This window comes from Candoia aspera, chromosome 5, assembly GCF_035149785.1.
Source record: "Candoia aspera isolate rCanAsp1 chromosome 5, rCanAsp1.hap2, whole genome shotgun sequence".
NCBI lineage: Eukaryota > Metazoa > Chordata > Lepidosauria > Squamata > Boidae > Candoia > Candoia aspera.
Genome location: NC_086157.1, coordinates 47,843,061 through 47,867,896, shown reverse-complemented (window position 1 = coordinate 47,867,896; position 24,836 = coordinate 47,843,061). Strand labels below are relative to the sequence as shown.

At 38.0% G+C, this 24,836-nt stretch overlaps 2 protein-coding genes across 4 annotated transcripts in view; one reads left to right on the top strand and one right to left on the bottom strand.

Annotated features, from left to right (window-relative positions):
• The window catches only part of PHKA2 (phosphorylase kinase regulatory subunit alpha 2), a 68,436-nt gene extending 52,429 nt beyond the window's left edge, over window positions 1-16,007 (top strand). For all 3 annotated transcript variants that reach the window (XM_063305148.1, XM_063305150.1, XM_063305149.1), the window contains 4 exons: window positions 2,387-2,560; window positions 3,611-3,664; window positions 8,764-8,964; window positions 10,757-16,007. In XM_063305148.1, the coding sequence (XP_063161218.1) occupies window positions 2,387-2,560; window positions 3,611-3,664; window positions 8,764-8,964; window positions 10,757-10,930 (603 nt within the window). In that variant the 3' untranslated portion in view covers window positions 10,931-16,007. The remainder of the gene's footprint in view (window positions 1-2,386; window positions 2,561-3,610; window positions 3,665-8,763; window positions 8,965-10,756) is intronic.
• Window positions 16,008-18,251: 2,244 nt separating this feature from the next.
• PPEF1 (protein phosphatase with EF-hand domain 1) overlaps window positions 18,252-24,836 on the bottom strand; it is a 51,420-nt gene continuing 44,835 nt past the window's right edge. Inside the window, exons 16-17 of the mRNA XM_063305147.1 lie at window positions 20,826-20,910; window positions 18,252-19,469 (exon numbers count right to left, since the gene is read on the bottom strand). Coding sequence (XP_063161217.1) covers window positions 19,276-19,469; window positions 20,826-20,910 — 279 coding nt within the window. The 3' untranslated portion in view covers window positions 18,252-19,275. The remainder of the gene's footprint in view (window positions 19,470-20,825; window positions 20,911-24,836) is intronic.

Sequence of the window (24,836 nt, the reverse complement as noted above, 5' to 3'; positions counted from 1 at the left end):
CTTTTCCAGAATATGCTTAAAGTTTTCTGAGTGGTTATTCTGCCTTTACTTGAAGTGAATTTAGAAGTTTTTAGTTCTTAAAACTATGATTTCATATATGAAGGAGACCTGTACCTTTAATAGTTGTATAAAAACATTTTAGTAGGTGAAGTTTGTCCAGTGGGCATTTTCCTACAGCTTCCCAATGTTCAGGAGTTCTGTCTCATCAGGTTGTTTATTTTCACTGGTAATGTTTAAAATCATTTAATAGAATTACATTAAGGAATTTACTGTATTTCTAGAATAGTGTTTCATCAATTGAAAGGATTCATTTTAAAGACTCAACAAATTATCAGTATATATTACAGAAACAAATGCAAAGAAATGAAACTGATCAAACTATCTTAATCCTAGTTTTACCCTAGCCTTCTCCAACACAGTGCCATCAAGACGTATTGGACTACAGCTCCATCACCCCATTTCCCAGCAAGGCCAGTGGCTATGCTGTCTGCTAATGATAAAGACTGCAGTCCAACACATTTGGAGAGGACTGAAGGGGGAAGAATTTTGAAGTAAAGCAAACTACCCTTCTGTCACTTCCAGAAGGAGATTTCATGCTAGTTATCACTATAATCAGTTGGAGCAACTATCAAATATGCTTTTTTTGTTTGCTCCTGAAGCGTGGATGATATCTTAAAGAAAATCTAGAAAAGTATGTCATGTCAAATGGGACCACACCAAAAGCTCCTTAGCTGAGATCTGAGTTCTGAGATGTTATGCAAGTCATAACAATGGAAACCAAACTATTTTTTTTTCCTTTCTGCCATTACAAATTCTGTGAAACATTTGAAAAATATTGATTAATGTTTTTGCTATTCCCCAGCAAGCTGGCTGGGGAATTCTGGGAGTCCACACTTCTTAAAAGTTGCTGAGGTTGAGAAACTCTGGTCTAACTAAGCTAATCAAGGCTAACTGGTAGTTCAGTTGCTGTAGCACAGCACTTGAAGAATGCATCCTTAAACATTGTAGTTGAAATGTAATAGGTCAGAGTTCTGCATAAAATACCTGAAGACAGCTAGATTAGTATGCATAATACAACAGAAATATGAATTAATAATATTTTATCTAAGTAAATGAATGTAGCATGTTTGTAAATAATCTGATTATGTTTATCATAATATAATTGTTCATTATTGTTGGAAGCTCATCAGAACTTAGGAATGGCTACTGATGTCTAAATTACCTTACAGGAGAATCCCTGTATGGAAACACAATAAAAGGGGAGACAAAAGTAATAATTGGACACTGAATAATAAATGTGTTTTTTTTTAAATTTTTCATACAGTATGAGCATAGCAGTTAAGGTGCTGGACTTAGGGAGATTGTGAATTCTTAGTCCTTCCTTAGGCACAGAAGCTAACTAGGTGACTTTTTGCCCAATCTGCATCAGATTGCTGTGGGGAAAATATGGGGGAGCATTATGTACGCTGTCTTGAGTGGGGCAAAATAAAGGCAGGATATAAATAAATAAGCCTCAGCCCTTTATTATCCTTAGTGTGGTGGACAGTTGTATCCCGCCCATACAAAGCAATAGATGGCTGAATAGTACAATAATACAAAAAAATAGCTTATGCAAAAAAGCATTTTAAATAATTAGCTGATTCTCCATATTGGTGCTGGGTCTCCATTGTGATAAATGCGTAGTATTAAATAGGGTAATTGGGGTAATGCAGCTGGTTCTCAGGAAGGAAGGAGCACATTCCAAGGAGGGGAGCCGGACAAGAAATAACATAGCCCACAGCTGGAACGTGGGAAGACAAAGAGATTCAGAGTAGCCCTGCCCTAGAGTAGATTTAGTCTGGCAAGATTCTGTCTATACGGTGTGATCAAATAAAGAACTGAATTTGGCTGGATTTTTGCTAATTTATATATAGTTAGTAAAGCTATGCTGGCTTTGAAAATGTTTCAGAGAAACCATTTCAGACCTTACATGAGGACAACATTTTCTGCTACTAATTAAATTAGCCATATTGGTTTTCAGGCTTCTGAGTGAGACTGGGGAAAAAAGGGTGTGGCTGTTTTAAGGAATTGTCCATGTCTTTTCATTTAACCAGTGGTCTCATTGGATCACTGATGGGCTACAAAGATTACATCTATACTGTGGACTTAGCTCCTCATTTGATGTTGCTGACAAAATGTGCAAGAAATTCCTGACATATTTTAAAAAAGAAAGGCATAGGAAAAGAAAGATTGCATTGACAAGAGAAAATAGGCTGGTCAAGCACTGAAGTTATAAGGACAGGAATAGCTTCCACAAGCAGACTTTCTTCTCTGGGTCATCAGACTGGTGTTTCTGAGAAATTGGTGTTTCTGTTGCCTTACGGAATTAATTTTGTCTTTTCGACAGAGATGCAGTAGCCCATCTTCTCCTACCAGTACCTCGTCCCTTACTGGTTCAGTTGGACACTCCATTAGCTGGGGCGACCGACAAGGACAGTGGCTTCGCAGGAGACGGCTCGATGGTGCCATTAATAGAGTCCCTGTGGGTTTCTATCAGAAAGTGTGGAAGTTTCTTCAGAAGGTAATTGGAAAAACCAGAAGGCAGAAGAATGTTGCTTGATAATACTGCTGTTTAAAGTGCATTGTTTCATTTAGAATCTAGCTACTTGGTTTAAAAACATTAGAGCAGTCAGTGAAATCATTGGCTAAAACTTACATTAAAATATTTTGAAATATTGTGTTTCCTCAAGTACTTATGAATAAAGTAAAGATGCTTGATTTTTATTTTAAATTTCAATTTTCATGAAAATAGATAATACTTTAGAAAATATATATTTTTTGAAAAATCTGTTATCAGGCTATTTGCACTAACTTGTTGGCAGCAGCTCTTTAAAATGGCAAGTATCTTAATGAGAACCTAGTGAAACAAATGAAATGACATATATTTGTTTGTTTGTTTGACATTCAAACTTCTCAGGGTAAAATTGCATATTTAGCAGAGTTAACTGAAAATAGTCCTTTGTATTCTGGTTATCCTTTCTATTCTAAAATATATGGTACTTGCTAATACTGCCACCAAGATTATTCTGACTTTATTCTTCTTACAAAATATCCACTTCTTAATACTGTTGGTGACATAAAGTGCATATAAAATTTGTTTTATAGACCAAGTGTGACTGTGAGATGGCAGCTGGTTTTCTGTTCTAAACACTATGCTTCTCATGGAGAATTCCAGATTCAGTGCACTGGTCACAGCAGGTAGCAACACTTAGCTGAATTTGGTTGAATTCCAAAAAGGCTAATCTGTGTCCAATCTCATTAGTACTCGAATCAAAACTGTCAGAAAACCCAAGGGCTGTGGGCTAGGCTAGGAAGTCCAAGAAACATCTCAGAAGACTTCATGGCAAACCTCTTTTCCAAGAAAACAGCTGAGATGTCCATGTAGTCACTTTCTAGTCTGGTATGAAAATGTTTTCTTTGAAAGTTATACTAAATCAGTGTTAAATTTGTTGGGTCGTTAACTAATGCTGGAAAGGACTTAAACCAACCTCGATCTTAATAAATTCCTATAATTAATTTCCTTACTCATTTGTTTTATTATTTTTATAATAAAGCAGTGTTGTTTTTGTAGTGTCATGGTCTGTCCATTGATGGGTATGTCCTTCCATCTTCAACTACAAGGGAGGTAAGATAAACTTTCATTTTATCATAGAGAAAGTGGTACAAGGAAGCATAGTGTAGCATGAGGTAAAATTAAATAATGCCAAAGCTTGGTGCTTGTAGTCAATAGCAAGAGATTTGCTAATATTGAAAAGTGTGTGTGTCTGAGTCCTACTCAGTCCATTATTACCTATTTTGGATTAGGAGAGCAAGTGAAAAAACAATTGGCTCCAAGCACATTGAATGGTACAACTGTCTCTTTTGAAATGATAGCATGGCAACTTCTTAAGGTTAGAACTAAATATATCTAAAGAACCATAGCTCTTTTTTTGAATTATTCAACTCTTCCTTAAACAGAAAATAATAAGAAGTTGTGAGTAAAATTAAACCTTAGAATCCAACCCTAGGCATATTAATTTAGGTAGACTTATTTCCACATAAGGTTGCGGCAATTGTTACACATAGTCACAAAGCAGATTTCTTAAGGTTAGGTCATAAGGCTATATAAAAAAAATATTTTATTTTATTTAGTAAGGTATAAAAATATATTTCACCCACAAACACCTGATAACTTGAAGGCCTGGCATTTCCAATTTTAATACTGCAGCCTTTTCTGACCTTGAAAACATATTTCTTTTTTTTTATAAGAATTTTATTAAGTTTAAAATGATAAAAGCTACAGAAAAACAAAAAACTAGAAAAAGAAAAAAACTAAAAAAGTGTGAAACAATAGAAAAAAGAATGTTAAAGATTACATACAAAGGTGACTTCCAACTTTCAACGGCAAGAATATACAGCAATATCCATAGTCAAACCCTGACTCTTTATCAAACCAAGATCACATTATTTCTATAAACCCTTCCATTGACACCTAGACAAATCACTAATACAATTGTTCCTTCCCCTTATATAAACACACACACACACACACTTCCCTCCCACTTAAAACAACATCCATTTAATTATTTCCTTCCTACCACTATTCTATATATTTCTGTCCCCTATAATAAAAATCAAATTATAAAAACATATAAGTTGTCTGCTTTTATAATTAATAATGCTACAACAGTCTTAACCCTATTAAACCTAAAAGTTATTATAGCTTATCAATACCTTTTGAATCTTAAAAATCAAAAGTCCTGAAAATCTTAGTCCAAATCATTAAAAAAATGAAATCTTAATAGCCTCATTATCAGTCCAGTTACACATTCTTAATTTTTTACCCCTCCTCAAAATATACCAGGGCATTTACATATCTCCCTATTACACATATGGCATTCTTTTTACAAAAATCAAACAGCCCCACTGCCCCCCTCAAGAACTCAGACTTCTCAGCAAAAAAACTCCCACAAAACATATTCTCTTCTTTTCCATAACACTGACTCACATAGTCATAACATTTCCCCAGCAAAGCAACTCCTTGTGCAGACTTAAACTCGGACTGTCATTTTAACCCCCGCAGCACCAAACTGTAATCTTTACCTGGCATTACTTCAATCTCACTAACAACAGAAAAATTCCCATCTTTTCCAAAATCTTCATCATCCATCATAACATTTTCAGCCAGATGACACACTTCAGCAACAATCTCTACTCCAATGTCCCGAACACTCTGCAGAATAGCTTCACAGCACTCTGAAAGGATCTCTTTAAAAGTCTGCTTATGCTCACAACAGAACTCTAAGAAGTCTTCTTTGAAATCTTCCACGCTTCAGGCTGTAGATTATGGCGCCCCCCAGATACTTAACTTGCAGAAATAGGAGTTAATGAGTTAATGAAAAACTTCCATCTAAAATTGACAAAAGATACTAGCAAACAAGTCCCAAGGAAAGTGAACAGAAAACTGAAAATTTAAAACAGTCAAATCCAACGTGTAGGAAAATATTCCATCCTTCAAATTCAGCACAAAAAATAGGACGGCAATTATGTATTCTCAGTCCTCCTTAATCTTTAAATGGAAAAACAAGCCAAAACTTTTTTAAAAATTAAAAATATAATCCAGAAATAACTATAGGCACCAAGAGATTCCACCTCTTCTTACTGTAGAAAGCTTCTCTTAGGGTACAAAACTTAAAAAAATAAATTGGGTGCTTTAGAAGTGGGAAGGAAGAACTTACTGTCCCTTTAAGGACTACAGCACAGCTCAGAAAAGATGAAATCCCAGCATCCCAGCGAAGTCTTGCCTGTTGACTGTGCACACTGTCCACAATCTCCTGGTTACAACTCGCCATCCGGAGGACAAATGGGTTGATTCCCAGCATTTCCCTTGATCTATAAAAAATGCTCTGGGCTACAGGAGAAACCAGCCTGTGCCCAAAAAAATTGCCACAATGCCAGCTCTGCCCGCTGAGTTTGTGGGCACAGCCGCTCAGTCCATCATATTCCCACCAGAAGTCTCCTTGAAAATATATTTCAAAGGCAGTATAATTGTCACCTTTTAAAAAATCTTGATTTGTTCTGTGAGCTGTGAAAAATGCGTCTGGCACTTAGTTACATTTACAGAGGTTTTCCTTTGTGCAGATCTGCTTGGTTTTGCTGTTAAACTCAGTGCTTGTTACAAAAATGAAACATAAGGGGGTTTTAGGCATAATGTGAAATGGCTCTTTGGGTTTGTTTCCTTTGCACGCTACTTCCTGAGGAGAAGTAAAAAGAGGCAGGAAGGGGGATCCATTGCCAGCTGTCTGCTTTGAAGTATTTGAGCAGCTCTGTTCTTGCCAAGGCTTAATTATGGCTTCATGGCACATGCTAATTTTAGAGATAAAATTTATTTGTCCAGTTTTTAGCAAGGAAGATTGAAGCTTGGTTGTTAATTAGAGTCATAGACCTGTATAGTTATTCTGAAACAAGCATTATTTTTTAATAATAGTGAAATACAAACAACTACAACACCAAGATAAAAAAATACAGCAGTGGGTAGACAGTGAGGAAGAACCCATGTACATTTTGATGACTAAAATGAACTGTATGTAATGAAAATAGAGAAAAGGGGGAAAAACTAATTAGAGAAAAGAAGAAGATCCAGTAATGTCCATTTAGAATCAATGTAGAATTAATTTAATCCTTAAGTTATCATTAAATGTAGACCATGTGGAAACATTGCTTCATCTTCTCATTTTTAGAAGGTAAAGACTTTTAAAAAATATATAACAGACTTTTATCCTGAATCAGTTCAGGAGACTAAGTATCTTTCCTTTTATATTAGATTATCCACTTTGCCAAGCCCTAGGCTCAATAGAACCAAAGTTCTACATAAAATACAAAGTCTGTATGTTAGGAATATAATTTAGCGTCACATTATATCTATAAATATTATGTTTACTTCCAAAGTTGTATTAATGTGTTCTATGATTTGAAACCAAAACTAAGCTATGGCCAGACAAGACCAATTCATATAAGTTCGAATTTCTCACAATACTAGCACAAAAAGAATGTGATGTCCAACCCTTTTAAAAATATATGTATTTTAATGGTGCCAAGGATTTCTGAGATTAGTATTAACTCTGGTCATAGCAGTCCTGCCTCATGATGTCATAAATGATTCTCTCCTCCACAGATATTAACCATACAGGTCTTTGGGGCATACTGAGTTGAGAGAATCCAATGGCTCAAAGTCTTCATGACCAATTCTTTATTACCCCATACTGCAACTGTATCATACTACCTAAGTATGGACCACACCATTAGGAGTCTGCAGAGGAAATGTCCAAGCTCAATGTCATTGTTTACAATTAAAAATGGTTTCTATATTCTTTCTTCTGTAACTCCATTTTAACTCCAAAAAAAAAAAAAGGAGTGAGCAGCTCCTTGCTAGGGGTATATTTGCCCACACACCCCACCCCCAGATGTTAGTTGCCTCTTTCCCAATAGAGTAGCAATGTGTATGAGGTCTTCATGCTTCTTTTTTTGCAACCAATAAGCCTTAGGTGGAGTAGTAATCCACCAGGGGGCAAAAGTAATTTCCAACCATTATCTACCGGGGTGCCAGTTTAATTGTACACTTGCAAGGAAAGAACTAAAAACAGGGATGTGCTTCGACATCTTTCCTATCCTGGTAATATAATTGTGTGGAGATGATAAATTAGGAAAGATTTGAAAATCCTGGAATCAATTTAACAGGCCTGTCAGAACTTGGCAGGATTCAATTTTGTCCCAGAATAGGAATCAAACATAATAAGCCCAAGAACTCCTGAGACTAAAAAATTCCATGTGACATCTCCGCATTTTTCTGACACAAATTAGATTGCTTGGGTTTGCTTGCAGTGATGAGGTCATTGCCTGTCAGTATTCTGACAGAACTCTCCATAGTATTTGGTTTTGATTTTGTTTCTCCTTTCTCCTCTCTATATAAACATAAGGTCCACAAACCAATTTTAGATTTCTTCTTAAGTATTCCTTATTTCTGATAGAATATATATAAATTCTATTGGTGGTTCATAGCTCTTTGCCTCTTGTCTTTTTGTATAAGAAATGTTTCAATATAGTCACTTGCAGAAGTTTTTGTAGAACACATTCTATTATAAACCCAATCCTCAAGTATCCTGAGACTGCAGGAAACTTGCATATTGCACTCACACCATCAAAAGTAAGCGAAAGTCGCTAGAACGAAAGTTGCAACTGTATACAAATCTGTGCTCTGTGAATGCCATAATCTCCCAGGTTTCCTCTTCTCAAGAAAGATATGTCAGTATTTGTATCTCACAGGCAAAGATATGTCAGTATTTGCATCACACAGGCACACACATAGAGATTCTTATTCTAACATGTTTACAAATCAACATGAAAAGCACCATATACATCTTTAGGCTTCTGCTATCAGTGGAGTATATGCTTAAGGTATACGGGAGGGAGATCACCTATCCCTACTGGCTTCTCTGCCTCCTGGAGTCTAAGGCACTTTCAAGTGCAACGCAACTCTGGTGTCACTGACAGCATTCAAACGTTATTTTAGAAGGAATTCTAGTCATTTCTTCAATCAGAATCTTCAGCCTTTTAACTTTGACTGCAAGTGGCCTTATTGACCTCACCACATGTAAAAGGTTTTAGATGTTCAGTTTCAATGATGTCATGCTTGTCAATCTTATCCCCCCGCTTTTTATTTCCTACCAATATCATACTTCCTTATAGATGACTGCTTGTGAAATTAAGTTTGCTGTCCATGTGGAATCAGTGCTGAACCATGTACCCCAGCCCGAATACAGACAATTATTAGTGGAAGCCATCCTTGTACTGACCCTGTTGTCAGAAATAGATGTGAATAGCATTGGGGGCATAATTCATGTGGATCGGATTGTGCACATAGCAAATGACCTCTTCCTTCAGGAACAGGTAGGTGTAGTGGATGTTTTCCTCTTACTGTATCTAAAGAGGCTTCTAAAGGTGTGGCTCTAGGATTTGGGAGGATTCTTGGGTGAGAAGTCCTTATTCTCCACCCCATATACCCTATTTTCTCACTGTTCATACCCGTTTGCTTGCCCAGTCCTTCTGAAGCCAATCTATACCCCTGCATAGAGGAAGGACAGGGGACTTACTGGCAGCTGCTTTTCTTGCTTGCATTCTCTCAAGCAAGGCATTTAATGAGACAGTTAAAAGAAGAGTTGGCAGACGTCCTTAATAGGGTATATACCTGGCAACCTTTAATACCAGCCCTTTCTTTAGAGCTACTTTGGGGTTCTGCACTACATCATAAATAACTAGTAGCTTTATCAGTACATTATTTGCTTTTGCTTGTCTATTTTGCTATATGTAACTGTATTATAAATTCCAGGTGTATCAATGCCCCAAAATGGGCACATGTGTGCAGTTACCAAGCAGTGACTGCATACATACTGTACATACTGTAGTACATACTGTATAGTGCTATAGCAAGCTGTAGCAGCAACCTGGCTTGCATATCACCTAAGCCAAAACAAATAGATTCACATGTAATGCTAAACCAGAAAGAAATCACATGGTTGTTTGTTGTGAAACAAGCCACAATCTACATCGATACATGCAATGATGGTAAGTCTGCTACTGTATCATGATTGTAATATAGTATTAGAGCTGTTAAAACAGTGTAAGACCAAACCACTTGTATCCTACTGCAAAGCTGGCAAATTGTGGGTTGCCAAGAGTTTACATAATGGTTTTCGTGGGAATCTTACTAAGTAGATTAAGTGATGGTACAAAATGTGGGCAAATCATGCATGCATGTTTGACTGGGATTTTTCATTTTTTTCTGGATTTTTTTGAGAGATTAGAGCAAGCCTCTCTGACTTCTGTGGCAAGCTTATTTTAGAACTTCCATTTTATTTTTTGTGGGTTTCCTACTTCAGAATGATAGGAAACTGCCATCAACTGTTGGCAGATACAGTCTTTAATAAGCTTTTTAGGCTTCAGAATAAAGTCTCAGGGGCTGTTTATGGTCCCAGAATCACAGGTTGCCCATTTCTTGTGTACAGAAAAAAGTTGGATTTAATTTTGCATTTACTGTAGATCCTATTCAGTTAAATTATTCTTGCATTCTGGTTCTATGACCATATTTATAGTCCATTCACCATTCAAAATATATTAGTCTCTTAAACAGATCATTGTAATAATTTCTGTTTAAACTTTTCCTGTTTAACCGTTTCCAGAATAAATGAAGTCTGTTTCTGTGATCTGTAAACACTGTTTGGATTCCCTTTCTGGAGTAGTTTATGGATTATGGCTTAACTTCTTGGCTTTTTCCTTCTGTTGATGTGATTTCTGAAAAAGAATCACAAAACCTCTGCATACACTTATTCCTTCATTCTTCAGCCTGAGTTTCACTGAGTGATTATTTTTATTTGATGGAGTAATAACTGACTCTCTTATTCATCAGTTGAGCAAACTGCATGTTGACTTCCGTTGACACCACTCCCAATTGACAATCTACTGTTGAATTGGGAGGAAGGTATGGCTGACCCTCATACAGTAAATCTACATGTATACAAGTCTCAGCAGCTCATTCAAGATGCAGATTTAGGTGTAGCCCCTTTTTGGAGGTTAAAGCTAATGAGCTCATATTCTGAAAAATAACGCTTTAGGTTATTTGACTTTCTTCAACTGAGGATTGTTTTATGCTTGAAGACTTCTTTCTCTTCACTTTTCCCCCCAGAAATCCCTCGGAGCAACTGATGGCTTCTTGGAACAAGATGTAGTCACGGGTATCTGTTACTTTTTCTATGACAGTGCTCCAAGTGGTGCTTATGGCACCATGACTTACCTAACGAAAGCGGTAGCGAGTTACCTCCAGGAATTTTTGCCAAGCACAGGTTGCCTGATGCAATAAACTGTCCAAAATACAAACATCCATTCTTAAAGCTTTTCCCCTGGAACCATAATTTCGCAAGGCCTCGATGGCTAGGAATTCTGGAAGTTGAGTCCCAATACACCTGGAGACTGCTGGGGAAGGCTATTCTACAGCTTCTCATGCTACCTCAACCTTACCTGCATAATTTTACCATTGACGTAAGACATTGGCCTGGAAGCAAGACCAAAGGCACAATTCTGTGCAGTTCTCCTGCAGAACATTGTCTGGATCACCTTGGACTCATGTTCCTACAATTAATCACTGTATTTTTGGTGCAGGGAAAAAAAGGCTAAATTTAATTTCAAGGGAGGAAAGTAGCTTTCTAACACAAACACACACACACAAACCTGCTGCAGCTCCTGAGTTTTGCATTGTTGGCTTAATATAAGCATAGAAATATTAGATTTGAATTGTGATCAACATTTCATTTTTCATAATAAAGTGAGTCCTATTCTTCTGCATTTATGAAGAAGAGGAGCTCTATTAAAACTAGTATGAACCTAAGCTGAAATTAATGGAAAATATTACATGGAGAGGAGTGCCTGTAACAGAGAAGGAAATGGGCGTTAACAGTTCATTTGAGAGTATTGAAGCAGTGAAATCTAAAAGGTAATAATGCAGTGAAAAAAGATGCATTTCTAGCCAGCAAACCCATGGGTAGAATATCTGCCTGTATATGATCATTGGATGAACAGCTAGATGTGATGCTTTAAGACATATCTGTTATTAATGTTTTACTGGGAGACCGTGAGTTCTAGTCCTGCCTTAGGCACAAACCCAAATGAGTGACCTTGGGCCAGTCACTATCTCTCAGCCCTAGGAAGGAGGCAATGGCAAACTACTTCTGAAAACCTTGGCAAGAAAATTGCAGGGACTAGTCCAGGTAGTCGTCAAGAGTCAGCATTGAATCAAAGGCACAAAGAGAGAAAGAGAAGCAGAAGCTTTCTGGGAATGCTTGGCTCATTCTACTGATTGGTTGTTCACGTGTTGTAAACTGGGTAGAAGACTAGTAATGGACGTTTTACGTTTTCAATTTTTTGTATGGAGGGAGATCTTAAAGCTGGTTTAAATTGTTCCTCAGATGGGCTTCATGTATCTGTAAGAGGATTTAGAATGTGCATCAAAAAATTCCTTGCCACTTGGCAAGTAGCATATGATGTAAAGTTAGAGTAGGAAATTGTTGTTACAAGTGTGGCCAGGTCCCTTATACAGAAGATAAAGCCCAGCATCTAAATTACTACTACATACGATGTTTATTTAACTGTTATCTGTTGCAGTTAGCCGTTCCTGCTTCTAGATGGAAAGAATATTGGGATCAGTCATTTTTTTGTTTCAATCTTTGTACATTTCCTGCCATTGTGGGACTTTTAAAATTCCATATATAATAGTAGCAAAGAAGAATACCAAATGAGCTAAATTACGGCTGTTGATTCATTGTTGGTAATGTTGGTGACGAGACATTACTTATAGGACTACTGCTGTTAGTGAAAGTACTAGTGGAACATGTTAAAATAATTGCTCTGTTAGTTTTTTTAAAAAAATTAGTGTCTCGTTTAATTAAGTTACACTCCAAACTTTAAAGCAAGTAGGCGAAAGCCACATTAAAGAGTGCTATTCATAATTCAGAATAAAATGTTTCTATCTTTATTTTTATGCTGTAGTTGTTAACAAAACTGAAGCCAACTGAATTGAACGCACAGGCACCATTTTCATGTAAAAGATGTTGGACCCAGAGGCAGAATACAAGGAGTTTGCAAATGCAGCATTATGTATATTCAGCTGTAATTTGTTTTAGAATTATATCCATGTAACTTAATTGTGTGATAATTCAAAAATAAAATGACTCAGAGAAACTGAAAAAAGGTACTTAAAAATTAAGAGGAAAAGAATTGTCCTAACTCCTGCCATAGGAGGATAAGAAAAAATGATTATATAAGGATATTCTTTATTGGAAAGGATACTGTTTGTACATCTTGGATATTCACGAAGTAGATTTATTTCTCTTGGATGTTTCAACATAAGTAGAAGTTAAGTTTCTGTACCCACAAATGCTAGAAGTTCTCAAGTGAAACAATCTCTACTTCAGAATGTATTGGAAAAGAGGTAAGAAAAATGAATGGTGTTATTTCCTGATATCTGTAAACCTGCTATCTGAAAGGCAGATGACTGGGCAAAACGTACTGATAAAATGTGGCAGAAGATCAAAAACTTAATTGGTCCTGTTAAGTACAAGTTTGGCTATACTATCTCTTTTTGTGAGCACAGAAGTCACCAAGATCCAGTGGAGGTTTCTCATTAGAGGAAATAACAGTCACTTTCCCCTGCAGTGCCTTGTCCATGTTGCTTGTCTTCCTGTCCAGGTAGCTCTTAGGCTTTCCCAAGCAGCTGTTCAAAAGGAACAGGAAACTGCAGGAGAGGAGGAAGACTCTTCAGCCAGCCAAACGTGGCTACTTGGAGCAACCGTCTCTCTCTTGTAAGATGATCATAAACAACAACTATTATTATCACCACCCAAACTCAAACATTGCAACTCCAGAAAGCATATAATAAACCAAAACCAACAACTATCCCCAAGAAGGCATATAGTATTTCTAAACAGGAAGAAATTCTGGTTTTCTGTTTAAAGAACTGAAGGTACTTTAATAACAAAAGCCTGTTATAGATCATAATAGTGCTTGTGAAAGGAGCATGTGTCTTTATTCTGATTAATATATGTGTCACTTGATGGTGTACATTGTTATTCTGTTAATGGATAATGTAATATAAAAGCCTAAGATGAACTTTTGTGCTTTCAAATGTATCTATCTTAGGAGTATAGCCAATATTTGTATGGTGTTGACTGTAAACAGAATATTTACAGCTGAGCTGTTCTACTTAGGTTCCTAAATAAGACCATTCCCCAATCTAGAATTAGCATTTTATTATTCCCTACCGTGAGAGAGGTTTATATTTGTTAAAACAAGTGGAAATAATATCTGTCCAAATGAAGATAGTACAAGCTGTTCGTGTTTAGAATAAGTATTTGATTATGTTTACAATAATTGATTTGCATATCTTGATGTGCTCCCACCTCTCAATCTGAGTTAATCTTGATATTGGAAAAATCAATCTCTTTGGCTCAAATTACAATGAAATAAATGCCAAATTACAGCTCTCTCCTGCAGTCCTGCAATCTGCTCCTATTAATCAGTTGTAGCTCTTAAGTTTTAAAAGCTGAAAGCTACACTTCTGATCATTACTGTATGTTCTCTTTCAAGAATATTGAGATATTTAATACAGTACTATATCCTGATTTCACTTCTTTTTGAGTAACTGTTTATCTCAGGGTAATCATTTATCTTAGATAATTTATATGAAAATACTTGTTTTCAGCCATTTGCTTATTAATCTTTGCTGTTTGGTTTAATTGACCGATCAACATCAAGGTTTCTATATCATCAAATAATGGTACTACATTAGTTAAAAATGTGCTGGCTGAAACAAAATAGGAGAGAAACAAATCACTGTGCCTTCAAGATTCAGGAGATCTGCCAGTGGAAAAAAGGTCAAAAGAAAAATCAAACAAGGACGTACCTTGCTGAGAGTGGTGCATAAAGTTAGACCAGGCTGTGATTTGTCTTTGATAATTTTTAACAGCCTCAGTTAAATGGGAAAAAGGAAACACATATTTTCTTGTGCACTTCTAAGGGTTTGGAGGCAGCACCCATTCTTGACCAGCCTAATGTGAGATTAGATGGACCTTGATCATTTTGGCAATTTAGGATTGGTCTGCAACTGTTTGGCAGGGCTGGCTTAAGACATTTTCTTATACATGCTACTGATATGCACACCTGTCCATAGCTCTGATCTCCGTCATGTCAAACCAGGGTCAGATCTGGTGTTTGGAAAAAAGTATACAGTACTTGCTAGTATATAAGGCAGCATTTTGTTGAAAAAAATTGCTTTGCTTTCCTCATACAGAAATATAGGAGTGTAAGTTGAAAAATAAACTAACTATGCTTAGGAGAAGTGAAGCCCAAGTACTCAATAACAGCTATTATTCAAGATGAATATATCTATCTTCAAGCTATTTGAGAGCCGGCAGCTAGCTATTCCACCATCATTATAGCAAGGATCCATCTATAATGAAGTTTGTGTTTTTAAAATGCTGTCAGAGTTCTTTCATTTCTAATCTATTTTGGGCAACTGGCTTGTCAGGTTGTCAGACACCTGCACAGATTGAAAAGTAAGTGTTCAACAAGGAATGACTAGCTGTAGACTTATGGAACATACTGAAACAGAAAATATCTAAAATCTACAACAACACTTTAAGCCTGTTGGCAGGATCAATTGGCTAAAATTGGCCAGTTCATTTTGTCAGGTGAAATGGCTGTGGTTGCAAAGAAGGACCTGCCTATGCTGCTACTTTGATATGACAGGAAAAAATTGGCTTGGTTTGAGCCAAGATAATATCTTGTCATCAGACAATGAATTCCAAATACAGCTCAACCAAGTTTTCCTATACAGTAGATATGAAATAAATTTCCAGAGGTTGCTGTAATAGAGCATTGACACACATTCGCATTTCTTTTATCCTACATTTTAGAAGACATTTTTAAAGAAAAAAATTAAATATGAAGTGAATGTCTGGAATGCAAAAACTTATTGTAGGACTTGCAAAGAATTTTAGTCCTCTAATTTTGGATATGTCTTTTTATACTTGTTTTGCTATTTCAGCACTGCAGTAAGTAATTATAACTAAGTAGCAAAGGCATGAAATGAATGCTATAGACATCATAGCAAATGGTGTCCTATCTGTAATAATAGGTCAGGCATGCTTTTGCATTTGTATTCAGTATTGAATAATGTATCAACATGTTTTTGCTGAAATATTTTTATGTATTTGTTTAAGTAACTTTAAAGTTGGAAAATATATCTCCAGGAAAAATGGTTACTCATAGAAATAATGGGTCAATATTACAGCTGGAAAGACAGTTGGATGCTTAATTGTGATTTCATTTTTTTTGTTATGTTTCTTCTGTTTATTATTTATAATAAAACATCTTATCAAACTCAACAGTGTCAGATTGTTCCATGTTTGAGTTCCTAACATTCCAACACTGTTGAATGGAGGGGGAAAATCTTATCATGTTTAATTATGGCATTACTGTTGAGCATTTAAGCATGGTTCTATAATATATAAAGAAAGAAAGAAATGGCAAAACATGGTACTGTTAATTATTTCTTTGTAGAAATGCCTTCTCTAACATACACACAGACCCTGCCTCATCTCCTAAACAGAAGGCACAATATACTTCATTTTGCCTATGTTATGTACAGTATAGTATGCTTACTTTATGATGCCTAATTATAATTTCCTTGACTATCTATGAATGGAATTTGTTTTTCCCATCATTTCTAGTCTCACTTCAGTTTCTGGCATCTATCCCAAAACATAAAGATCCATCAGCCAATGATTTGCTCTTTACACATGTAAAAATCAACTATGAATGCCGTTGCTTCAGTAAATTTGCCAGTGCAAAACTATAGTCTGTCATCTAATAAATTCAAACAAAATAAATACATTTCATTCTCGGTCTACATTAAAAGCACATATTGGGTATTGCGGGAGGAGGGGTAAATTAATTCTGAGTAGAGAGATGACATGGATTTATGATTTCAACATAAATATGAATGGATTTATTGATAGTAAAAGGCGGCACATATTCATCATAGTAAGTCCAGGAAGAGGAACTAGCATGAATATTGAACAGTCTGCTTCTTTGCCATAATTTTGCTGGCCTTGAGCTTGCATAATCAGGTCCAGTGGGGTGCTGGATACTGTTACTTCAAATTTACATGCATATTTCACAAAGAAACAAGTACATGAAAGCTAAATGTAGGAGAGAACTAGCCATAAAACCAGCTATAAAGCCTGTGTAAATAAAGTTCATTGAATAATTTTATGATCTAAGTTAAATACATAGTTTATCATTACTACTTGTAATAATTTGCCGTGCAACATCATGCTGTTTTTGGAAAGATTATTTTGTACATACTTGGACTTTAAGTCACAACTCAATCCTATAACTGTTTTGAATAACAGTAAAGTTTATCAACTACTGACAGCATTCCTTCTGCTCACTGCTAGATAGCCATCACATACAGTAATTTCATAGAATGTTTCTTCAGCATCTGAAGTCAACACTCAGTGGGGTCCAAATGGCATTAATGCCTCCAGGATTCCTTTTTCATAGAGTAAGTATAGAGATTATTTATTACATCCCTTTTTTTCATTATGGAACTGAAAGTAGTGCTCAAATATCTACCCAGCAGACATTAATTACAAATCTGCTAGGCTAATCAAGGAGGTGCATCATATAACCTCAAACCATGACATGGGACTTAAAATGTCTTTCAGCATGATTCTTATTTAAAGCTTTGCAAATTCCTCATATTGTATGACTATTACTGAAGTTGCTTTAAAAATCAATATATTTCATATAAAGTGTTAAGAAGGTAGAAAGCTATATTTTTTAGGAAACAATTCAAAATTTTTTCATCCTCTAAATCCAGCTGTATTGGATTCATGAATTAAGTCTGTATCATCTTAAATCCAGACATTTCCCTGGCTCTAACAGCTGGAGGGCACCTACACACCACAAATGGAGTTTTGAAAATGGATCATTTTCAGAAGGGATTAGAGAAGTGCCAAAAGAAAATATTCAACTTGCAGGCTGCATAAATTAGCGTGTTTATGAATTAGCTCTTTTCGGCTGTCTTCATAGCAGAAGATGAAGAGTGGATATCCATGTCTAAATTCTTATTTTCGCAAGTGGTGTGTAGCGCAGAAATCCTATAGTCCCTAGATTCCTAGCAACTACAGGATTCACAGGATTTGATCCTTGAGGATCTGAAAGTGACCATTCCCCCACCCACTGCCTTCAGATACAGCTCTTCTCTTATTTTCTTCTCTTTAGCTGGACACTTTTCCTCCATCCATTCATTTAGCCGTTATTTGAAATGACTTCTCTTAGGAAGAATTCTAATAGTTCAAGACTGAAATACATTTTACTTGGTAGTGCATGAAAACCAGTCATTTTAAAAAACGTAAAAGCAGCCAAGGAAAAATGGAATGTTAAGGGAAGTAATGCCAGGAAGCCAAGTTGAACAATGCTCTGTGGGTTCCACAATTGAGCGCAATTAAACTGCCAAGATAAACTGGGCTGTGTAGATCTCTCTCTGGTGAGATCATCTCAGTATGTTGCAGGGGCTGATGAACTCTCCGATGAGGAAATGCTACCATGTCTACCTCTATTTCCTTAATTCAGGGGGAAAACCGCCCGACACACTAAAAGTGATAGAGATGTACATAGTATGGAAAAAGTGACTAGGGAGACATCCAGTGAAGACATACAGAAAAAAGGAAAATGTTATATAATCACAGTTAAACTATGAAATTTGTTGTGATATAAGCATGGCTAGTTGATGGATTTAAAAGAATATTAGCCAAAGTCATGGGGGATCACCTATCATCTTCCATCACTTTTTGTCTGAGGGCTTCCTACTGGCAGGTGGTTGGCCACCATAGGAACAGAAAGGATTAGATAGGCTTGTGGTTGGATCCAGCAAGGTTTATAAGTTCGTAATGTCTGACATGTCAAAACTAGTAAAAAAAACAACAGCTATAGTAAAAATAAAAATGCTTATACCAGTGGAACTATTGATCTTTCAGGCCTCCTCTCATCAATATTCTGAAATTAAAATAAGCTACAGCTATTCTGTATCATACAATTGTTGTTTGTCAGATTTCATGTGTCATAAGAATACACAAGCAGAGCTGTATGAAGATGATGCAGTGTCAGCTTCGCTGGGACGCATCAGAGAACCACACAGGTGAAATGTACATGGTTCATAACTCTTACTAAGCATTATCTCAGCAGCATGAGTAATGCTTGCACTAAGAAGTATGGAAGTTGAAACCAATGCATCTTGAAGGCACCAGCTTAGGAAAAACAGTATGTATGATCCATCTACCACTTGCGCAGGAAAAGACTGTTTATGAAGAAGAGTTTCAAAAGAATTAAAATATGGCATTACTTAAATTACTGTTAACATGGTCTATATTATTCTTTAAACCATCTTGACCAGCTTGTACATTTTTGTTTCTCATTAACAAATTTTGCCATGTTTTTATAAAAAGTAAATATATTAAGAAGGAGTACTTTCTCCAACTAGTTGGTTCTTCAAGAATGCTGATAATTCCAACACAACAATATTAAGGCCACAAACCATTGATAGTAAAACGTGACAGAAAAAAAATCTTTCTCTGAAATCCAACTTCATTAGTGATGGTATCGATTCTCAAATTTATGTACCACATGGAAAGCCTCCAGAAATTCATTGAAGTCAATGCTACCATCTTTGTTAAAATCCATGGTGCGGGCTAAACTGTCAATGGATTCATCACTCACATCATTCTTCAGATGCACATTAAAGAGTTTCCATGTCTGGCGGAACTCGTCAACAGAAATAAGGCCTAAACAGAGGGAAAACTGGTGTTACAAGTGGCATTGCAAATACTCATAAGGACCCTATATATGTTACTTCTGTATATGAGAGTGTACTTGGGATTGTGGAGTCTGAAGAACACTGTATAGAACTTCAAGCTACATCAGTCATACAGGTTACTGATCTATGCCTGGTGTGATTTCAAATGCTGGTTATAAACTTTAAAACTGTGAACAGCATGGGACCTTCCTACCTAAAGGCAGGCTATGTTCATATGAATCTGTATAGTCCATGTGAGCTCCTAGAATCTCTGCCTCTTCTTTCTGAAATGAAGCACAGTATGTAATAAAATGGGAAAGCTGTGGTTTTCAGGGGAGGAGGGTTGTGTGTGTAATCATAGCATGGAATTCTTCACCCTAGAAAACATGGCTCGGTTTGATTTTTGCAATTTATTGAAAATATTTGTTTCAGTTACAGTATTTTTATTGGATTGTATGGGATTACTGGGCTATTAAGGGTTCCAATTCATGAATTTGGGCAGTAGGCTCCAAGCCTCCAAGACTGGATGGGTGCAGAAAGTTGGTGTGACTCTCAGTGCTAGGATTCCATAACTGCTGTAGCTAAAATCAGAGAGGGTCCAGGCTGTGAAGACCCAGTTATGCTATATCTGTGCAGAATGGACTCCACAACCACTAACATGGCCTCTGTTGGTACTGTTTGCTTATTATTCTATTTTTTAAAAATTCCTTGTAGTTCTTGACCACCCAATAACTTATTTTCTGAATGCTGTGCTAATCAGTAGCACAATAAACAAGATAGCAGACATAAAGCAAGGAAATTGCTGTAAGTGCAAGATATAACTAACTATGTAAGACACAGGTTTTTTGTTTTGCATCAAAACCAAAGGCCACTGTTTAGGACTGTTTGTGCATAATGGTTCATACTGTTGAAACCAAATCACTTTGTGGATCCAACTTATAGAGCAGGAAGGGAGAAATGGAGGCATTTGGGAGGAAGTTATTAACCTGTCAGTGTAACTAGAGCTTTTCTGTAGAGTGTAGCATCACATAGGCAAGAGAGATCATGCTTTTTGGAAGAACTAAATGACTAGAAGGACCAACTAATTGTCTCTATTTGTAGTTGATATGTATTGTGGTTTAGCTTCACTCACTAGGTGAAAAACAAACAACTGCTGCACACATCCCTCAGATCAATATCTGAATGCTTTTAACTAAAAAAAAAAGCTGACTTGAAGTATTTTAAGATAACTTAATAAATGGAAGTTCCTCATTCCCTACTTCATCCTACTATGGTATAGCTCTCTTCCCTAGGCTTAGACATGCTACTTTGGCATTGTTTTTAGAAAGCTAAAGTTTTAACATACCAGAATGGTCTTGGTCAATCATATTGAAGATAATCTCCAAATCAGCTTTGTATCTGCACAGAGTTTCCACCAAAGATGGCTGAACCTAAAAGATATTTATATATATATATATATATTAGAAATTGTAATATACCCAGTCTGTGCTTGAAATTATTACACTGCAAACCATTTTATATCTTTTAAAAAACTTTCTAAAATACAATTTATTCCATGACTTATTTGGTGGAGATCCAACATCCAGATTCCAAATTCTAAATTCTAAAGGATTTTAATTTAAAATTTAATTTAAAGGAAGATATGCATTATCCTAAGACTGCTTCCAGATTAAGCTTTCATTGTAGAATCACTCCAGATGTTTGTCCACTTGTAACTGTGCCACTTTAACCTTTATATTTCCAGAGAAAATTCTCTAAGGAAGAAACAATGGGATGCTATTAATTGGTGGTGCTAGTAGTTATTTTCCCACACATACACAAAGAGTCACATTGTACAATTGTTATTTTTCAATAGAGTCTAAGTAGAATTAATACTATTACACAAAACATCTTAACTATGCTGTCAATTCAGCCATTTCCTAAATCAAGGTATACAATCTGAAGCCCCAAAACTGAGGATCACAACTCTGTCCTCTGAAGCCCTTTCAAAGGTTGCCACCTGTGACGAACCTGACTCCATTACTGCACAGCTAGATTGCATGTCTCTCACGTAGCCTCAGAATGCTGTATATTCCCTTATAAGGGCATGACTTGTATTTCCCTATTCTCTTTGTACTCACTCCCCCGCCCTGATAGAACTGCTGAATAAAAGGAGGTGGGGGCGTGGCACCAGGAGGCAGTACCAGCAACCTCCTGAGATGTGGCGTCTCTCACCACAAAAGAATCCTGTACCTACCGTTGTTTTTTCGACCTCACCCTTGCGAGGGAATCGTTGGCTCATTCCCCCCCAGGGAATCCCATAGACCGAAGGGCGAAGGACTGGTCGCGCGACGCGACAACTGGGGGCTCGTCCGGGATCCCTTCGGTCTCACAGTGTGATCTCTGTCTAGAGGTGCACTGCCTTCACTCTCGTTACTACGCACCTGGCAAAGGCTCTGCAATCGTAAGTAATGGGCTCCCCACTCTCCAAAGTTTCGTCAGTTCATAGGGACGAACTTTATGATTTAGTGAAGAAGGCTAACTCTTGTCAAAAGGCTAACGGTACGACCATCTTTCCCATTTCAAAAAATTCGGTGACTCAACTCCTACTGTACATGGAGAGACACTGCCCTGTCTATCCTTCAGAGGGGTCGCTCAAAGCATCCACTTGGGAAAGGATAGGAAAATATTTTCATGATACCCCACGAGCACCCGTGCCTATTCTGACTGCCTGGAAGGCTGTTATGGCGGCCATCAACACTCTTTACCCTCCCCCGTCTTCCCCGGAAACTTGCCCTTCTCCTCCCGGCCCAAAAACCCCACCCCCTCTTGCCGCCCATCTCGATGCTGCCTCACCACCACCCCCTCCATACCCAGCCGTTCCTCCTCCCCCTTCAGCTCCAACCCCCGACTCCCCTCAACACCACCCCCTAGGAGGCGCCATCACTGAACTCCTCTCCTCCCCCCTCTCATTGGAAATGGAGAGTCCCTCTGCCTTTCCCATGACCATCGGCCTAGGGGCGGCGGGAGGAAATTTGTATAACAATATTGAACTTAAGGTTTTGAAACAAATCAAAGATGCTGTAACCACCTACGGCTTGCACTCTCCTTTTACTAGGGGAGTTTTAGACTCTTTAGTTACTGCTAACACTGTTATGTTATTGTATGATTGGAAAATGCTTTTTTCTATGCTTATGACCCCGGCGCAATACGTTGTGTGGCAATCTGAATACGACAAAGGGGTGGAAGTAGAAATTAGAAGAGGTCTTCCCGCAGGGGTGACCGCAAATCAATTATTAGGAAAGGGACAATTCGCAACCTTAGTCCAGCAACAGAACTCCCCCCGTCGTTGTTTTGCTATTATTCACATGTGCGCCATGAATGCTCTCAAAAGAGTGGATGATTCCGACTCTCAATCCACCCAAACGTTTTTGAAAATAATGCAAGAACCAAATGAGCCATATGCTTCCTTCATAAGTCGCCTTCAGATTGCTTTAGACCGACAAATTGATAATGCCACGGCTAAACAAGAGCTGCTAATGAAACTTGCTTTCTCTAACGCTAATCATGACTGCCAGACCATTCTGCAACCCGCAGTCAATCAACCGGGTGTAAAGCTTGCAGACTTCCTGCAACTCTGCAGAATCGTTGGTACCACCTCTCATAAAGTGAGCGCTCTCGCTGCCGCCATTACCACCTCGCTACCTTCTACTAACCCCTCCCCTCAGCTCCATTCCCCGGAAGCCCTCGCAATCACTCGTCATGGAAATTGCTTCAATTGTGGGAAGCCGGGCCACTTTAAGAATCAATGCCGTGCACCCGGGGGAGGTGGGGCGCCCCCTTCCACTCAAAGGGGGCCGCCCCCCCCCTCCAAACCTAAAACTCCTTGTCCCAGGTGCCGCAAAGGCTATCATTGGGCCTCGCAATGTCGCAACAACTCCTCCCCTCACCAGCCTTCGGAAAACTAGATCGGGGGTTGTCAGCTAACCCCGCCCCAAAGGCTGAATTACCCATCACCAGCTTCCCTGTGGAGTTGGCAGAGGATCTTTTGTATGACGATCCGGGGGCTGTCCTTTCCCTTCCTCTTGTTGTCACGCTGCATAAACCCCTCCCTCCTTTTACCCCTGCTTTGCTTATTCCCAACTCCTCGCTCACGCTTGAGGGAATGGTTGCTGCTCCCTATTTGTATGACTCGTCAGATTTGACACAAATTGCTCTGGCAGGAGTGGGAGATAGGTGCTTTTCCTTAGATAAAGGAACAATTGTCGCCACGCTCATACTTCTCCCTTCTCCTGATATGCCATCATTGTTTGCCTTGCAGCAACCAGTCCAAACCTCTAAACCCACCCTCCTTGTCACACTAAATGGTCGCTCTTTCGAAGGCTTGATTGACACCGGCGCCGACGTCTCTGTCATTCGTTCCGCTGAATGGCCCTCCTCCTGGCCTATCGCCGAAGCCTCCTCGGTGCAAGGAGTAGGCGGAGCACAGGCCGCTAAGGTCAGCTCTCATTGGCTTTCTGCTGTGACTGCTCATTCTCATATTACAGCTTATCTAAAGCCTTATATCTTGCCTTTGCACTGTAACCTATGGGGCCGTGACTTGCTTTCACAGTTCCACGCTTTTATTCAACTTCCCTAATGGCTTTACAGGACCCTTTAGGGTCTCTCTCTCTCTCTCTCAAAACCTCTGTGCCGGTATGGGTTGATCAATGGCCACTCACCAAAGAGAAACTGGACGCCTTACATATCTTGGTCCAACAGCAGTTAATTGAAGGCCATATCGAAACCTCCACCAGCCCATACAATACTCCGGTATTTGTCATCAAAAAGAAGTCTGGCAAATGGCGCCTCCTACAGGATCTTAGGGCTATCAACACCATCCTTCAGCCCATGGGACCTTTGCAGTGTGGACTTCCCAACCCCAACTTGATTCCGGAAGGGCACGACCTTATTGTAATAGACCTCAAGGATTGTTTTTTTTCCATACCTTTGGCACAAAAGGACAGAATTATTTTCGCATTTACGGTACCGGAACTTAACAATTCAAAGCCTACTGCTCGGTACCAGTGGAAGGTCCTCCCACAAGGCATGTTGAACTCACCCACAATGTGCCAATTTTTTGTCGATAAAGCATTGCAACCCTATAGATCCCAATTTCCGCATTTTCTTGTGTATCATTATATGGATGACATTTTAGTCGCTGCTGAGGGCCCGAAAGGGACAGTTCAAAAAACTTTTCCTATTCTTTTAGCCACCCTAGCAACAGCAGGGTTGCACGTTGCACCAGAAAAGGTCCAGTCTCGTTATCCAATGCAATATCTAGGCCACAAAGTTTTAGCCTCCACGGCTGCCCCACTTCTACCTATGCTCACGCTTC